Here is an 18,347-nt window from a genome sequence, read left to right as displayed (position 1 = left end):
TGCTTCCATCTCACTAGTGAAGCAAGTCCCATGAGCAAGTCCAGAGCAGAGAGGTGGTCAGTCAGGGAGGGGTGTGGTTAGCCACTCGTGGAGGGCTGATGCCCATGGGCCACTCCTCGCCATTGGACTCCCACTCGTGGAGGGCTGATGCCCATGGGTCACTCCTCGTCATTGGACCCCCCCAGCCCTGGGAATGTTTTGTGTCATTCAGGGCCTGCGTTATGCCCAACTGTAATAAGAACACAAACCCCGAATATTCCATGGAGACTCGAGGTAGGATGTGCGTGTCTGAGAATTAGGGGTGGAGGCCACCGCCAGTGGCCCCAGCTGCCACACCCCTGCCTTGTGCACAGCAGAGTGCCTGCAGGGAGGGTATGGGTGAGTGGTCCCTGGCACTAGAGCCTGTTGGAGTTCTGGGTACCCATGGACATCCATGGGTACATGGCACAGGCTCTACATCTAGAAATGGAACTGTAGTGTCCGTCCATGAGCTTGTGAACATGAAGTCAGAGGAACCAGGTTGGTTCTTGGGCCCTGACAGGCGCAAAGGCCACAGGACCAGCTGCTCATGGCCCGGACACTTAGGCCCTGGAGTCGTGGAGGATTGGGGAGCCCAGCCCAGGGGAACAATGTGGCCAAAGCAGGATATGGGAAGTTTGCTGTGGGGTGTGGAGCCTGTGCAGTTTGAGCCCAACAGGAGGAGGAGAGTCTTCCACTGGGGCAGGTGGGAGGAGAGTCTCGCTGGTTTGAACAGGAGGCTCAGGGAAGGTTGAGTGAGCGCCTGAGTGTCTTTCCTCACTGACTGGCACATATTTTAATTGAGCCCTGCTGGAGCCTCAGTGTCTGTGAACCTGAGGACACAGCGTGAGCAAAGCCTCATTTTCCTAGAAGGCATGTGGCAGATATCAGGGGAGAGCCGTACCCCGTGCCTGTCCCTAGGGCAGGGGCATGTTCACTGTGGGGCTGAGCCAAGGGCAGGAGGAGTGTCGGGAGAGTCCCGCAGGCCTGGGTGGGGCCCTGAAGGAGGCAGGGTCCAGCTTGGGTTTGGTGGTTACACGGGGAGTGGGCTGTGGGGACAAAAGTGGGGCTGAGATGCCTGTCATGGGGGCAAGAGGGGCCAGTGCCCTCTGAGGAAGGATGAGGCCCCATCACCAAGATGGAGGTGGGGTGGTCCCTGGGTTCTGCAAGTGGAGCTGGAAGTTGGCAAGTGAGCTGCAGTCCTCCTGGCCGTGGCCTTTGAGGGTCAGCCCCAGGTTCTCATTGGGAATGGCTGGAGGAGTGAGCACCAGTCGGTTGGGAATGGGCTGATACTGACTTTGCCTTTCACTGAGCCTTGGGGCCTGGGCAAGGCCTTATCTTTAGTCCTGGCCTCAGTTTCCCCATCTGTAAACCGACAGTCTCTGAAGCCCCTTGTAGAGGATGCCCCACAGCTCCTTCACCCCACATTGTCGGAGCACTTGTGGACCCTTGTTCCTGCCACAGGAGCCCCACCCTCTGCGGCAGATAATCTTACTAGAGGTCAGCAGGGCATAGGCCCTGAGGGTGTGCAGTGATTAGTGCTGCTGTTGGCTTAGCATGCCAGTACTGAAGGATACTGCCCTCGGTGCCAGCAGCGGTAGGAATGAGAGGTCAGAGATCGCTGAGGCCGTAGGGGTCCAGGGAGGAGCTTGGCTTGGACTCAGGGTGGGGAGTCTCAGATTCTGAAGTGGCAGTACATGATCTCATTTCCTCCCACAAGGAGCCCTCTGGTCAGTGGGAGGAGGGGCTGTGTGGCTGGAGAGATGTATCCTTGGCTGCCCCAGCTGCCATCTGTCTGGCCCCTCTATTCCTGAAAAGCGTGTGCAGGTGCTTTCTCCCTAGCCCAGCACATTCCACTCCTTCTCTCTTCCAAGAGGCCTATCTCTGGTGGCAGAGGCCAAAGAGGGCTGGGTGGCCCTGCTGGCTTCAGGTGAGACTGGAAATGAGCACAGCAAGTTAAAGATGCTGCAGGTCTTGTGGGGAAGAGAGGATTTCTGTGGTTCCTGTTTGTGCTTCAGGAGGAAATCCTGACACTCCTTGCACACCCCTCAGCCTTCCCTCTCTCTCCTGAGGGTCCCTGCCTGGGTCCCTGGGCATTCTGTGTCCCTCACGCCCGTGTCCCTGCCCTAGGTTGCTGCAGAGCTGTAGGAACCATCCCAGGTCCTCGCCTTGGGTACCTAGTTGGGGTGGAGCATCTCTAGGACTGACCTTGTCTCACCACCACCAGTCCCAGCCGTGCACAACTCTTGTCTTCTGCTGCCTGCTGTTCTGCTGGTCTGAGCCACTGTGCCAAGCTCCTCCATGCTCCCCTACCCCCCAACATGGCTTTGCCCAATCACTGCCCAAGGCTCACATCCCATGGGTCAGAAAGGGTACATTTGACAATAAAACAACCTTCATTGTATCCTTTGACCCACTACCCTGCCACCCTCAACAGCCCTTCCCCTTTTTCCTCCCTTGTGTCAACTGGTTGTCTGTCCACCTCCACACCCCAACACACCATGAGGACCTGTGAAGCTTTACAGTAACAAACATACTTGGCATGTGTTGGATAGTTCTGATTGCCTCAGACTTGGTCCTTCTGGTGACCCTACTGATATCTTGTCAGATGTGAAGAAACAGAGGTTTGCAAGGTTCCACCATGTGCCTAAGGTGTCCTGGCTGGTAGGGGAGAGGTGCTTTTCAGATCCTGACTCTAATCGCTGCGTATGTGTGGGACCCACATGTGGGCAGGTCCTCCAGCTTCTCTCCTGCTAGTGAGAGCATCTTTCCTGCCCAGGCCCCTGGCAGGTGGGAGAGCTTCTGAGGACTGACCTGGATGGGGCCTTAGTGGGGATGTGGCTCCATTTCCCAGATGGGGAATCAGAGGCCCAGAGAGCCACAGGAGGCCTGGGGTCAGAGCCAGGTCTCATACACACACCAAGATCTTTCTTCATATTTGCCCCAAGAAGGAGTAGGGTGAAGGGGCTGCCCTAGGCCGTCAAGGCAGAGATGAGAGTGTCCTGGGGTTGAGGTCTGGTGGGGACAGGAGAGACGGCAGCCAACCCCCTGCGGAGTGGCTCCTTGAAGCAGGCAGTTATCACACCCTGCTTGCTGATGAGCAGTCTGAGGTGTGGGGATCCCACAGAAGGGAAGCTGAGATGGGACACTGGTGGTCAGCTACAGGCCTGTGCTCCCACCTCCTTCATCTGGGCTGCTCGGCCTCACACAGCAGAGTTTGTCCACTGTAGTCCTTTGGGCTGACATCAGACAGGCTCACTGGGAGAAGGTGCTTACTTGAGGGAAAACTAAACCCCATGGCAACCAGTCAGCCTGTTTGAGCCCTTGGCAATTGGGCGTGTGCTGGATGGAGGTGCTACGTGGCAGGCCAGATGAGCCTGGCTGCCTACGCCCAGTGGTGTGGGCATGGAAGCACAGTGTTTGTGTCCTCCAGCATCAGCAGAGATGGTGCCATTGTCACCCACGGCATGGTATGGCCAGGCCAGCATTTGACATGGGTGTGCCTCTGTGTTCTGGGTTTGGCAATGGTGCAAGGACAGAACTCCTAGTACACCTTGCCTGGGCCAGGTGGTGAAGGACCCTGAGGACTCGTATGGGCACTGCCAAGGGAACAGAAGTCATGTGTGTGCCTCTGGGGGACCCTAATGCTATGAGGCATCCAGCCAGGCTCTCTGCTTCACTCTTTAGTTGGGCATGTCACTATCTCTCTGCTCAGGCACATGGAAGCTTCTTGGCCCTCTCTTCCCACTGCCTGGAGCACCTTCTAGGTTTGTTGATCTTGACTGGCAGGCCTGGGAGAGTTGGTGGGACTTAGACCTTCCCCTCAGCTTCCACTCCACCTGAGGAGCCGGCTGGGTGACCGCACTGAATCAGGTGGCACATGTTTGCACACCTGTTGCAGACCGCTTGCTTGCCGGTTAGCAAGGAAAAAGCAGGAATTGGAGAAACCTTTCTGGCATAGAGGTGCCCAAGTCCCCAGCTGGGGTGTGGAGAGCCTGGATGTGACTTGGCTTGTGCAGCTCCCCTAAGCACACTCGTGGGGGGCGCTGCACTCGCTGCAGTCTCACTAACAGGAGAGAGGCTGGAGAGCCTGCCCACTCCCCATCCACTCCTCATGTAGCCACTGTGGGGCCTCGCCCTGGTGGTGGCTGTGCTGGTGCAGCTTTCTCTCCTTTCATCCCAGCATGCAGCTTGCTCACTTTCTCCTCTGGTACGAGGCTTTGCCAGGCCTTGTCTTCCTCCCTGTATGGTATCTCTGTTTCTTACGGTATCAGCTTTCTGTCACTTACTTGGATCACTTATAATGAGAGGACTATGTGTGTGTCCATTTGCTGTAGATTTTAAGTGTAATCTTTGTGAATAGTAAGCATTTGTCAGTAGTACTTGCTGTATATCGCTGACTCTCTTCCCCTCTCTGTTGCATTCCTTTTTTCCTTTGTTTTGGGGAGGGATGTCCTATTTCATTTTGCTAACCCAGTATGACTGTTTTGTGTGTACTTGGATGGGATCTTGGAATCTTGTCTATAAAGCATGTTCCATTCAGATGAGCACACACATGTTACCAGGAGAAACCATAGCATAAGCCAAGAGAACAGTGCAAGAGGTAGACGAAGCTGTGGGGCCCGCAAGATGGACAGGGCTTCTGGCTGAGAGTCCAGGAGGGCTTTAGAGCAGGGGTGGTGGTGGTCTGGGGAGCCAGGCCTTTGCAGATACACAGGGAGGCAGCTGGGTCAGCAGAGTACAGGGAGGAGATAGAGAATTTGTCAAGGGGATGATTTCACCCCTGGGGGACATTGGCAATGTCTGGAGAGGAGATGGCTGTGTCTGGTGGGCAGAGGTCAGGGATATGCTAAACATGTAATGTACAGGCCAGCTTCCACCACAAAGAAGAAGCATCTTTATTTCTAGGATATTGCTAGGGCTGCGGCTGAGGGGCCCAGGTCCCTGGCTTATGGCAGCAAGTTGGAATTCTGCCTTGATTGCATCCTGTTCACCCCAACCCTGCACAAGCCTCTCCCATGACATCTCTTGGCTCCTTATGGCAACTTACAACCCGAACTAATTTTAAACAGCTTTATTGAGATAATTTATGTCTCATAAAGTTCACCCACATAAGGTGTACAATTCAGTGTATTTTATTAGAGTCACATATATGTGCACCATTCCACAATCTTAGAACAGTTCATTGCTCCAAAAAGAACACCCGTTTCAGTCACTCCCCCTCCCCCTCCCCAGCTCCTGGCAGCCACTAACCTACTTTCTGTCTCTATGAATTTGCCTATTCTGGACATTTCATGGAAATAGAATCATACAATGCATGGCCTCTTGTGACAGGCCTTCTTTCACTCAGCAGAATGTGTTCACGGGTCATTCATGTTGTAGCATGTGTCAATACGTCATTCCTTATTGTGGCTGAACAACATTCCATTGTGTGGAGAGACCACATTTTGTTTATTCATTCGTCAGTCGATGAACACTTGGGCTGCTTCCACCTTTTGGCAAAATGAACGCTGCTGTTGTGAACATCTGTGGACCGGTTTCTCTGTGGGCATGTGTGCATTTCTCTGGGGTAGACACTCTGTGTTTACCAGTTTCAGCACCTGCAGGCTGTTTGCCACAGCACTATACCATTTATATGCCCACCTGCACACTACTGTGTACATGCCCAATAATAGAAGGCAGGAACTACTTTTAACCCCATTTTAATTTAAAGATGAAGAAGCCAAGGGTTGGAGCAGGCAGTCACTTGTCAGGGGTTCCCAGCTGAGAAGGGCTGAGGGGATTTACTCTGGAAACTTTGCGGTCCGCCGTGCACTCTGGCACACTGCGCTGGGCTCCTACTCCTTTCCACGCAGTCACACTGGCACCTGCAAGCCTGGGCTCTTGAGTTCTGGCTGTGCGGCTAGCCATGGTGTGCCTGCCTGTTCTGAGCCCCTCTCGTGCCCTGTGGAGGCTGCTCACATCTGCCTTTCCCTCTCCCCCAACAGATCAACCAGAATGTGGAGATCCAGCGTGGCCGCCTGCGGGATGACATCAAGGAGTACAAATTCCGGGAAGCTCGCCTGCTGCAGGACTACTCGGAGCTGGAGGAGGAGAACATCAGCCTGCAGAAGCAAGTGTCTGTGCTCAGACAGAACCAGGCGAGTCTTGGGCCTGTGGGGTGGAGGTGGCACGTGGGTTCACTGGGCGTCGAGGCCCTCACCCTGTTGAGAAGGGTTCCTGTCTCATTCCACACACCTGAGGCCCAGGGCCAGCTTTCCCACTGTGGAGGCAGAGGGTACACTTGGTGGGACCCAGACCCTCCAAAAGATGAAACTCTGGCTGCAGTGTTTGCTGACATTGGCCAGGCTGAGGTGTCCCAGCCAACAAAAATGAAAACAAAAATCTAAGAGGTGATGAAGAGGTTACACCAGAAAACCCCAGACTGGACTTTGAGACTCTTTCCCCCATCAGGTGCTGACCATGAGGCCTATAGTATTCCTGTGTCTCTGCCTGTGACAGGGACGAGGAGGGTCCTCTCTGTCTGTGATGGGGATGAACAGGAACCCGTCTGTCTCTTATGAGGTCTCAGAGGGAACCCTCTCCGACAGGGACGAGCAGAGTCTCTGCCTGTGACAGAGATGAATGAGGAGGGTCCCTTCTCTCTGTGATGTGACCAAATTATCATGTGCTCTGCTGTTCTGCTGCCACTCAAGGCCTGAACTTGCTCTTCTGTCTCCAAGAGCCACAGTCCTGCATGGTGGGGAATGGGAGTCTTTTCTCTCAGGAAACCCCAAAACTTCCCCCGGAATGCCATGGATGTCTTCCTTGCTTTCCTCAAATCCTCTACCACCGAAATCCTCTGAGTCTCACCGTCAGGGAATGTGGTATGTGTGCCCGGAGGAGGAAGCGCCTGTGTTTATGCAGAGCTCCTAGCCTGGTCCCTCTGTGACAGCTCGTGCACATGAACAGTCTTAGCCACTATCTACATTGTAAGTACCGTTTGGTTGTTGGTGCTGCTGTTGGCAGACCCCAGCGCACGGTGGCCTTAGGAGAAGCGAAACTGAGGCTTGAGGCGACCCTGTCCTCGGGTTGGCACTCAGTGGAGTCTGACTCTCTCCGTCTGGGATTCCTCACCTCCCCACTTGTGTGCTGAGACTGAGGGCTCCACCCTACCTCCTGTGCGCACACCTTGGATGTGGTAGTAGGTGTCCCTTCCAACCCAAGACTGCAGAGATGTGCTCAGCACTTCCTGTTACTGGTTTGTTTCTGATTTTTTTGCCCAAATATTACAGAAAAATAAGAAATAGTTTTAGAAATTGCCCACAAGTTCTGAACCTCCACATCAGGCATCATTTTCTATCTACTTTTGCCTTGTCCACCTGCAAATACGATTTTCATGGAGACAAGACTTTGATGTTGCTTTTCCCACCTACCTTCGAGCTCCTCCAGGTCTGGGTGTCATGTGCGTGTGGAGGTTTAGTGGCTGAGATGTTCTGCCTTGGGGGGAGTTTCTGTTCCTTCATTTTGAAATATGATTAGAAGTCATGATCACAGCACACATTGAAATGTATTTTTATGTATCTTAAGATGTTTAGTTAACTGTAAATGTTAATTAAATAACTTTATAAAATTTTAAATCAGCATGCACTTGGTAATATTTGTGAATGACTTAATACAAGGTTGGCAGCCTTCTATGGGTGGATGTGTGTTGTTCTTGGTGCATCTCCACATGTACAGTCCTGGCTTGGGGCCACTTCAGACATTTGTGTTCCCCTCCCCATGTCTGCTGATCCCAACGGTGGGTGGGTTGGGCTGAGCGTTTCATTGCATTCGCATCTCATGCCCTGGAACCTTCTTAGCATCCACATCTCTGAGCAGAAGTAGTCTTGGCCTGGACGGGCTCCCTCCCTTCCCAGGATGGCACTTCACCTGGCGTTTCACCTTGCGCTTCGTGGGTGGCCAGAGTTGGTGTGCTGGTGTGTTCTTCATTTATGGGGCCGGAGCTGGTGTGCTGGTGTATTCTTCATTTATGGGGCCTAAAAGGAACTTCCATGTTGCCTTGACGCAAGAGCGTTGACTTCTTTTCCCAGGTGGAGTTTGAGGGCCTCAAGCATGAGATCAAGCGTCTGGAGGAGGAGACCGAGTACCTCAACAGCCAGCTGGAGGATGCCATCCGCCTCAAGGAGATCTCAGAGCGGCAGCTGGAGGAGGCGCTAGAGACGCTGAAGACGGAGCGCGAGCAGAAGAACAGCCTGCGCAAGGAGCTGTCACACTACATGAGCATCAATGATTCCTTCTACACCAGCCACCTGCATGTCTCACTGGATGGCCTCAAGTTCAGTGACGATGCTGCTGAGCCCAACAACGATGCCGAGGCCCTGGTCAATGGCTTTGAGCATGGCGGCCTGGCCAAGCTGCCACTGGACAACAAGACCTCCACGCCCAAGAAGGAGGGCCTTGCACCGCCCTCCCCTAGTCTCGTCTCCGACCTACTCAGTGAGCTCAACATCTCCGAGATCCAGAAGCTGAAGCAGCAGCTTATGCAGGTGAGCAGGCAGCGGGCCTTCAGCACACTGTGCCCACTCCAGCTCTGCAGGGCTCACTAAGCAGTGGTTACCTGACACTCTGCTGATGTTAACTTTCCCTTTTCCTTACATTGATTTTATCTCCTGCATCATTACTGTAAATGGAACTCTAGGAGCACACATAGAAGAGTCCCAGAGAAGTGGTTTCCTGGCACTACAGCACCCACATTGCTCCCCTGTTACCTACATGGTGTCAGGGTGAAGTGATGAGACACTGGCCCCACATGTGATCCCTACACGCAGGCCAGGTGTCAGAGGGGCCCACCAAGGTCATACATGGGCTCATCTCCTGGGACGTGGACCCTGTTGATCCAAGGCAACAGAGTCCCGTCCTCTGAAGCAGAGGGCTAGGGCACTAATATTCCTGACTACACACCCAGCCAGCCTAGAGCTCCACTTTCTGAGCCCAGATCCCCTGTAACATAAGTGGGGAAAGAGCCTGCATTGAGGGTGACCACCATTACTGGTGACGGGCAGTGTTCTGAGGGCCCAGCATGAGTTCCATCCTTTCCACACCCTGTGTGTCTCTGTCCACCTCACTGACAGCATGGCCAAGGAACCTGGGGCTCACAGCCTGTCCTGACATGGGGTGGGATGTCACTGGGCCATCCTGGGGGTCCTCCAAGCTCTCGGAGTCCATGGCAACTGACATGGAGTCCTGCTGCCTGTGCCTTTGCAGATGGAGCGGGAAAAGGCGGGCCTGCTGGCGACGCTGCAGGACACACAGAAGCAGCTGGAGCACACGCGGGGATCCCTGTCAGAACAGCAGGAGAAGGTGACCCGCCTCACAGAGAATCTGAGTGCACTGCGGCGCCTGCAGGCCGGCAAGGAGCGGCAGACGGCCCTGGACAATGAGAAGGACCGTGACAGCCATGAGGACGGCGACTACTACGAGGTGGACATCAACGGGCCCGAGATCTTGGCCTGCAAGTACCATGTGGCTGTGGCTGAGGCTGGTGAGCTCCGTGAGCAGCTCAAGGCGCTGCGCAGCACACATGAGGCTCGTGAGGCCCAGCACGCTGAGGAGAAGGGCCGCTACGAGGCTGAGGGCCAGGCGCTCATGGAGAAGGTCTCCCTGCTGGAGAAGGCCAGCCGCCAGGACCGTGAGCTACTGGCCCGGCTGGAGAAGGAGCTGAAGAAGGTGAGCGACGTTGCTGGTGAGACGCAGGGCAGCCTGAGCGTGGCCCAGGATGAGCTGGTGACCTTCAGTGAGGAGCTGGCCAATCTCTACCACCACGTGTGCATGTGCAACAATGAGACGCCCAACCGCGTCATGCTGGACTACTACCGCGAGGGCCAGGGCGGGGCCGGCCGCACCAGCCCTGGGGGCCGCACCAGCCCCGAGGGGCGCGGCCGCCGCTCACCCATCCTCCTACCCAAGGGGCTGCTGGCTCCTGAGGCGGGCCGAGCCGATAGTGGGAGCGGGGACAGCAGCCCCTCGCCTGGCTCCTCACTGCCATCACCCCTGAGTGACCCACGCCGGGAGCCCATGAACATCTACAACCTGATTGCTATCATCCGCGACCAGATCAAGCACCTGCAGGCAGCCGTGGACCGCACCACGGAGCTGTCACGCCAGCGCATCGCCTCTCAGGAGCTGGGCCCCGCTGTGGACAAGGACAAGGAGGCGCTCATGGAGGAGATCCTCAAGCTGAAGTCGCTGCTCAGCACCAAGCGGGAACAGATCACCACGCTGCGCACTGTGCTCAAGGCCAACAAGCAGGTGAGGCGCCAGGCGGTAGGGCCACTTGTCACCCACTGCTGGCCTAAGGGTGTTTCCCCTTGGCCTCCTTCCTCCCCCTGCCACGGGGCCCCCCAGGCCTGCGTCACCACCAGGCAAAGCCAGCCCATAGTAGCTTGGCCGCCTGTGCTCCCCTGCTCAGGGCCCCCAGCTGGGAGGGTGGAGCGGGCAGGTGGGCGTGAGGGCCCCTCAGCAGAGCCGCTCAGCCCGTGAGAAATGCCGCCCCCATTCACTCACTGTGACTGCCTCATAGTGCTTCCTGATGCTGGCGGGAAAACATGTGAGAGCCGTAGTCTGAGCTGTGGAGAGTGATGGTGGGGCTTCGTGGGGGTCCTGTAGGCAGGTTTGGGGGCAGTCCCTCCTCTGCCAGTCAGAATCAGCGGGTGGGACTCCCCATGGCATAGCTGCTGGAGTCCATCCCCAGGGTTTGTCAGAGAGAGGGGCCTCCCAGGAGCGCTCTTCCCAGGCACCGCCACCACTTCAGACCAGGGCTCCCTATCCTACTCCCAGAGCACCTCTAGGCTGACTTCACGCCTTTCACTTTTCTACCCTACACATCTGTACCCCAGACGGCCGAGGTGGCCCTTGCCAACCTGAAGAGCAAGTATGAGAATGAGAAGGCCATGGTTACCGAGACCATGATGAAGCTGCGCAATGAGCTCAAGGCGCTCAAGGAGGACGCAGCCACCTTCTCCTCGCTGCGTGCCATGTTTGCCACCAGGTAACCGTGCTGCTGTTGGGCCCTCCCCTTCCCTGAGGCCAGCTGTCCTCAGCACTTGCCTGTGAAACCCTGAGCCTCTCACTGCCTTATACTGAGGCCTGCAACCTTGCCTAGTCGGTGGCTGCGCCCAGCTCCATTGGGGCCAACATGGTACAAGGTTGGGGAAGCATGGCCTCTGGCACATCTCTGGCATACTGGTGCTCAAGTTGGTGACAAGAAAGGGTGAGGCGATATAGGGGCCACATGGGGTTGGGGGCCCCCAGCTGCTGCACCTCAGTGTCCTCCGAGGTCACGCAAGCAGGTGCTGGAGCGTAGCACATGCCTGGCAGGTGACCACATGTGGCCGGGGATAGCAGAGTGTGTGTGATCCTTTTTCTGTTCCTTTCGGACCTAGCCCAGCCCCCAGGAGCCTGGTTCTGTGGCGCTGATTCGATTTTGCTGTGAATGAAAGTGCAGCAGGCCCAGGCTTGCCTCTGCTTTGCATATATGGAGACTGAGGGCAGAGGGGCTGAGGAAAGCAGATCCTGGAGTGGATGGGTCAGAGTTGCAGAGCTTCAGGGGGTGCTTGGGCTCCCATCCCTTGGATCCAACATTTCCAGGGACTTACTTGGGGCCAACAGGTGACAGAGGAGTCCTGGCCTTTTCTCTCATGAGGTATTCGCCCCCAAGAACTTGGCCATATGGCACAAGTGTGCATTTATGTTTGTAGATTTAGAAGGAAGATTACCCTCCTGGCTGGAGCAGGTCACTGGCTGGGGTCCACAGTTCGGGTCCCACCTCTGTGCATAGCCCTGTACCTCTGCGTCATTGTGACCACTGGGTACTCACCTCCTATCCTTCACTTTGCCAATCTGGGGAAGGTGAGGAGAGGGCCTTGGGGCTTGGAGACCAGCTTTCCTTCCTCCTCTGTGGCGGGGGGGGTCTTAGTAGTGGGCTCTGGGTGGGCTGCCCCTGGTGGGTGCACATCCCTTCCTGGCTGGGAGTCAGACCCCAAGGCTGGGAATCGAGGCTCCCTAGGTGTTCACTGGCCTCTGTGGGGCAGGTCCTGGTTCCAGCATCTTCCCAGGTGCCCCCTCTGTCTTTCATCTTCCAGAGATGGGTAGCGCCACCTGCTGGGTCATATTGGGATAGCACCATGGGGCCAGCCCTGCATGGGGGACAGCCAGGCCCACCATGGGCGCAGCAGATAACCTAGATGTTTCCTTTTTATGGGTGAGCAAGCTGAGGATCTGAGCTGGACAGGGTGGGAACTGCACATAGGGCCTGCTTCTCTCAAGCCTGGTGCCAGGCACTCCCAGTTTCTCAGTATCCCTGCAGGCCCTGCCAGGGCAGGGTACAGACTAGGAAGAGTCCCAGGGTTTCTCTGGAAGCGTCTTGTCTTCCTGGGGCTTGGGAAAAAATTCCACAGTTTCTCAGCATCCGGCATGTAAACCCTACCTTTTAAAATTTGTTTTATTTTAAAACTTAACTTTTCAGATGGAGCCAAGATTTTGAACCTGCAAGGATCACAGCTCAGTGTGTGTCCTCAAAAGGGTGGGCAGCAGAGTCCTTGGAAAGGGTGCTATCCAAGGGCCGGTTCCTGGCAGGTGGGGACAGGCAGGGTGGGTGCGTGTGGGCAGGGTGGGGCTGCGCTCAGTGCCTGCACAGCCTTACCACCCTGGGAGTCCCGGGGTTTAACCCGCCCTGTGTCTCTACCAAGCCCCACCCATATGGGACATGTGGAAGAAGGGCATCCAGGGACAGACCACACCCTCCCACAGCTCTGCACAGAGTTTTGGGATGAAGCTATCGATGGCGTCCACACACATGGTTCCTTGGCTCCGGTCAGTGCTCAGCACAGACTGACGAAGCATCGACCTTGGGGACAAGCCCAGTCCTGCTTAGGTTTACATCCACACCCTAGAAGCCATGGCTTCTCCATGTCTTGATGCCCCAGGCCAACTCGAGGCCTTTTAAGTGGGGAGCGCGCCTCCTAAAAGAAGCCCAGTCACTGAGGGGCATAGCCTCTCTGTAAGCACTACATGCCCCTGAATGAGCACAGCAGCCCCTCCCGCACAAAACCACAAAACTCAAGCCAGCCTCATAGGGCTGCCCTGCCTGGGCCCAAGCCTCCCTGTCACCCTTATCAGGGATTTGTCCGAGCAAAGCCTGTGCTAAAATAAGCCAGAATAATTCTCCCCCACCCCCACCCTCCAGTCCACAGGCCACACTGAAGGATGGCTCTGGTGCAGGCCTGTCAAAGGGCTGCACAGCCCAGCTCTGCCCTGCCCTCCTCTGCTCGGCTCTGCCCGCCCCTCAGTCATGTTTTTGGTACCCACAGGTGTGACGAGTACATCACACAGCTGGATGAGATGCAGCGGCAGCTGGCGGCCGCCGAGGACGAGAAGAAGACGCTGAACTCGCTGCTGCGCATGGCCATCCAGCAGAAGCTGGCGCTGACCCAGCGGCTGGAGCTGCTCGAGCTGGACCATGAGCAGACCCGGCGTGGCCGCGCCAAAGCTGCCCCGAAGGCCAAGCCAGCCACCCCGAGCGTAAGTCACGCCTGTGCCTGTGCCAGCGACAGGGCCGAGGGCACCGGGCTGGCCAACCAGGTGTTCTGCAGCGAGAAGCACAGCATTTACTGTGATTAGGGGCTGTGGGGCGCCGCACGCTGCAGCTAACATCTGCTTCACCTCAACTAACCCAGCAGCAGCGGGACAGCGGCGCTAGGTCAATCTTAACGTGACTAATGCACAGAGGGTAGGATTCTAGCCGAGGCGCCATGGGGCGTGTGCATCAGCAGGACACTTGTGAGAGCTTTGTGTCGCTTCTCACTCCTCAAAGCCCCCTCAGGAGCACCCAGTCCTCAGCTGCTCTCTTAGGTGGGGGTCAGAGGTGGGGATAGAGCTGCACATTCTTGCAGCAGATGTGTGATGAAAGCATCTTCTAAGCCCTGGGCACCCTTGAGGAAACCCAAGGGAAGGAGTCCTGGTCCTGCTCCCTCAGCACCCAAATGGAGCAGAACCTGAGTTGAAACTTGCATGTTCCTCGCGTGTCTACTGTCAGCACTAGAAAGCAGTTTTAGGAGGTTCCAGCTTGCAGTATAGGTACTGCTTCAGAGGACGGCTCTGCACTGGGCATAGTTTCATGGAAAGGATTAAGTTGTAGTTTATGTGCTATTTCACTGCAAATCATATTCAGGACAGAAGTGCAGAATGTCTTCCCCGAGCCCAGAGAAGAGCAGCCCTGAGCCCCTGTATTCTGCTGGCCAGACACACATGGCACAGACACAGCTGACCATAACCCAGGAATCCAGAGCTCGGTTTTTCATTTCTGAGACCAGGATGCTTGTCTAGTGGCCTATGAGGTGACAAATGGGCAGGGTCCAAGGCCCCAGGTTTTCATTTTTCATGAGAAAAGCTGTCCAAGTGCCTGGCCAGACCTTGGTCCTCAGTGCAGAGCCTGTCCTTTTGTACTTGGGGTGACCCCAGCAGCCAATTATCTGGCTGTCCTTAGGGGGTTCAGTCCCAAAGACATGGGGCTTTGAAAACCCTAGCCTGACGTCTGAGCCACCAGGGGCTTGGCTGGGTTGGACACCCACAGTTGTAGCCAGAGCCCAGCCTGGTGCTGGGAAAGCTTTGCATGGGGTCAGGATTCACAGGTAGGAGATGTTTAGGTCTCTTTATTTAGTGCAATTTGGGGGATGGCAACAGAGAAAGAGGAAAGGTAGCTGTAGGGCTCTCCCATTTCCAGAGGCTCCATCCACGCCAGGATCAGGCGCCTGCCTTCCCACATTCTGAGCAGAACTTTTCTCAGTATTTTTCTCCCGGTCACCCCGTGGAACCAGTTGGACCTGAGGCTGCAGTCTTCTCTCCTGCAGGCTGCTTGCCTTGTCTCTCATGCGGAAGAGGCATTCGAGTTACCTGGTGAGAGACCGTGTTGCCCCCTCCCACAGCTGTCTACCCTGCGTGCTCTTCCCTTTGGTGCCGAGTATGTCTTGGTCCTCTCCAGACTCCAGGACAGGCCCATGTTATATTCCCTGCGTGTTAATCCTGGGCCCAGATCCCCCTGCCCCAGCAAGACTCGCAGTGGGATGACTGCTGGCATGCTCACCCTGCACGTGCTTTGCCCTCTCCTTGCAAGCCTGGCACACAGCTTCTCTCCATACTCCGAAGGGGCTTTGCAGACACTCAAGCCACTGGGCTCCCCCTAACACATGCAGGTCTTCTCTTCTGCCAACTAACGTGCTCGCGCCCTCCCAGCACGTGGAGAGCTTCAGTTGTCAGATAAACAGGAAGCGACTGATGACCGCTTTCTAACGCTCTCTTTTCTCCCGTTTTCAGCTGTAGAGTAGCTGCCAGGAGGACTTGGCCACCCGGCCCTGTCACACTGCAGCCCCCTTCCCTTCCCTCTCATGGCCCACAAGGAGGAAGGAAGGGCAACCCAAAAGCCCACTTAGAAACTTTTTGGATATACCACTGCAATTCTTTTCAAAATAGCGTTCCCCAAGTTTTTAATGGGAGGAAAAAAAGCTTTAATGTTGAGCATGCTGCGAGCTGCTGCGTGGAAAGGCCTCTGTACGGGCCGAAGACCCTTCTTCCCTGGCTGCCAGGCTCGCCAGGAGCCCGCTGGAAACGCCCACCACGGGGCTCCTTGTTACACATGTTCTTTTTTTATCCGATCAACCTGTGCACTTTTGATATTTTAATATTATATTTGCTTCCTTAATTCCTTGCGTAGAGACGGTCTCAGGTGCCGTGGTCTATGCTCGTGGTCCTGTAGCTGTCCGCCTCAGCTCCCGCCGTGTTTGTCTGGTGTCAGCACGAGGCAGAGCTGTGTGCTCCGTAGCGTGTAGCTTTAGACTTGGAGATGAGTGCTTTGACCCAGCGAGGAACCCGGCTACGTGTATCCACGCTGTGGTTCAGCAGCCTTTAGATCATACGGCATTGTGGTTCGTGTTTGAAATTACAGATTTAAATGCCATGTTCATTAAGAAATCCAGGGTATTCAGATTCTGGGGTTTTTCATATTGTATTATTATTATTCTTAGGAATAGTTCAATGTAACAAGAAGAAAACTTGACCTTTGCTCTGGTTAAAACAGTAATAGGCACTTGAAAAAAAAAGATAAATTATTGAATGAGTAGTATTACCTGCAAATTCCAGAGTTTTCTGGGTTTTAGGACATTGTGAAGCATGACTGGTTAACAGAATTTTATACAACTGTACCAATAAAATTCCAAATTGGAATTGTTTTGTTACTCTGGTTGTTGTGCCAAATTGTGGTACACTTAGAAAATTCTACAGTCGTCGACTTTTAGGGTGTTCTCTTTCAACACCTTTTTGTTAGTAATCATTGCCAGTAGTGCCTTCATCAGTTAAGGGAGGTGTCCCAGCGTAGATCATTCTTGAAAGCGAGCAGGGAAGAGCTAGTGGGCATGCTGAAGGCCAGCGTGGACAGCAGGTGAGGCAGGCGCTCCTCACACCCGGACCTGGGCATCTTCATTGAGGGAAAGAAAACAGTCATTGTGCAAAATTCTGTTAGTCAGTGATTCTTTACTTGCAAATTCAGGGGCTTAGAAAATGAAAGCAAACACAAAACCTTGAGTGTGCTTTGGGAACCAAATGGACCTTCTGGGACAAGCTGAGCAAGCTGTATGAACGCCACGTTTGTGAAGAGCTGAGGGTGTCAGGAGGGCCGACGCTCTGTTGGCACGCGCAGTAGGGGACGAGGGTTAGCCATAGTATTCTTTGCAAATGTGAAAGCGAGACATTATATCTTCTCTTGCTTGGTGTAACTAATCACTGTTAATTTCAGGAAACAGAACTCATTAAAACTCCTTGGTAAACCAGGTCTACATCCTGTTTTGTTTGCTGAGTGAGGTTCGTGGGAGTGGTCAAATTGGTACTCTTGGAGGAAGAGAAACTGTCCTTCCTTCTCCAAAAAAGGAAAAATTATAATAATATAAATGACAAAAATGAAAGAATTCTGTTTCCTGGAATAAGCATTTCTTATTCCTAGTTGTAGGGACTCCTATTTTTACCTTCCGTTACAGTGTTGATTCATAAGAAATATTGTTACATTTGAGATAACTTCATCTGTATGGGGTATTTATTTGCAACGATGTCTGAGTACTGTATTTTTTCTGTGCATTATCTTAGTGTCAGAATGTTGGTCTTTATTTTAAAGTCATATGCATGTTCTCCTGCCAAGGAAACTTTACACAGACCCAAACAAAAAAATAGTAATAATTAAATGCCTTCAATTTCTGAGAAAATGAGGCAGAGCATGGAAAAGGAATAGGAAGGAGAAATTAATTGAGATTTTCAGGACGCAGACATATGATGTGAATGCCTACGTAGCCAGTGCGCATAGGAACAGTGGGCCTGGGTGAAGAGTCACATTGGTAGGACCAATAAAGAATAATAAAAAGACAAAGCACATGTTTGTCCTCTGTGGTTGTTCTGACTCCGTGCTCCAGATGACTGTGGTTTAAGCAAGGCACAGTAATTCCACTGCCTCAGACAACAACAGCAATAAAGCCAACCTAGCAGGTAACCCTGGTAGTGGGAGCTGGAAGCAGCCTGGGGTCCACCTTCAGGAGAGTGGGGAGGGGTCACGTATATGTGGGGAGGCTGTCATTCCATCCCTGAAACAGGAATGTGTTCAAGGACCCAGAAGATTAGGGTAGGGAAAGGGTAGAGTTGGTGTCTGGGTGCCTGTGCCAATCAAATACACCACCAGGCCAAAGTGAGCCAGGCCACACTGGGCCATGCACATTTGTGGGAGTGGAGGGCACAGACAGTGCCCCCTGGAAAGAGGCCTGCCCCCAGCGCCCTGACGCCTTATACCTCTGTCCTCCTCAAGGGTCTTCTGAGGTGCAGCATCAGGTTTGAAGCCACAGCAGCGTGGTGGTGAGAACACATCGTGTATACATAGACTGAAACAAGGAGTAGCTGGTGCCATCCTGATGAGGAGGCAGGGATTCAGATGACGTAGAATCCTTTGCTGTCTAAACTCTCACTCTCTGAACCCAGGAATCACATTTGTCTGTAGGAATATGTACAAATATACAGTGGGCATGTTCATGTGATTGCTTTTGGGTGTGAAAAGGGGATAGTGTCTAGTCAAGGGGACAGTAAATACCAGGGCACACTCCTGCCACCTCCTCATCCGACTGCCTCACTCAGGCCTATGTGGCTTCACTCATGTATGGCTTCCCTCTGGAAAGCCATCTCAGGCTAGAGTCTCGCTGCCATGCCACTTCCCCAGGACCCCTCCACCTGACTGAAGTCGCACTGCCATACCACCTTTCCTCGTT

General features: G+C 54.3%; 1 protein-coding gene across 2 annotated transcripts in view; it reads left to right on the top strand.

Moving 5' to 3' along the window:
• Nucleotides 1–17,469, top strand: part of BICD2 (BICD cargo adaptor 2) — a 48,821-nt gene extending 31,352 nt beyond the window's left edge. The window contains exons 3-8 of one of the 2 annotated variants that reach the window (XM_010375110.2): nucleotides 6,006–6,158; nucleotides 8,091–8,546; nucleotides 9,265–10,308; nucleotides 10,896–11,047; nucleotides 13,368–13,578; nucleotides 15,370–17,469. In XM_010375110.2, the coding sequence (XP_010373412.1) occupies nucleotides 6,006–6,158; nucleotides 8,091–8,546; nucleotides 9,265–10,308; nucleotides 10,896–11,047; nucleotides 13,368–13,578; nucleotides 15,370–15,375 (2,022 nt within the window). In that variant the 3' untranslated portion in view covers nucleotides 15,376–17,469. Of the gene's footprint in view, nucleotides 1–6,005; nucleotides 6,159–8,090; nucleotides 8,547–9,264; nucleotides 10,309–10,895; nucleotides 11,048–13,367 lie in introns of both variants that reach the window. The other variant, XM_010375109.2, reaches the window with a different exon arrangement.
• Nucleotides 17,470–18,347: the final 878 nt, after the last annotated feature.

Source organism: Rhinopithecus roxellana, chromosome 16 (genome assembly GCF_007565055.1).
Source record: "Rhinopithecus roxellana isolate Shanxi Qingling chromosome 16, ASM756505v1, whole genome shotgun sequence".
NCBI classification, from domain to species: domain Eukaryota; kingdom Metazoa; phylum Chordata; class Mammalia; order Primates; family Cercopithecidae; genus Rhinopithecus; species Rhinopithecus roxellana.
The sequence above is the reverse complement of the archived record's forward strand: the minus strand, read 5'-3'. Positions and strand labels throughout refer to the sequence as shown.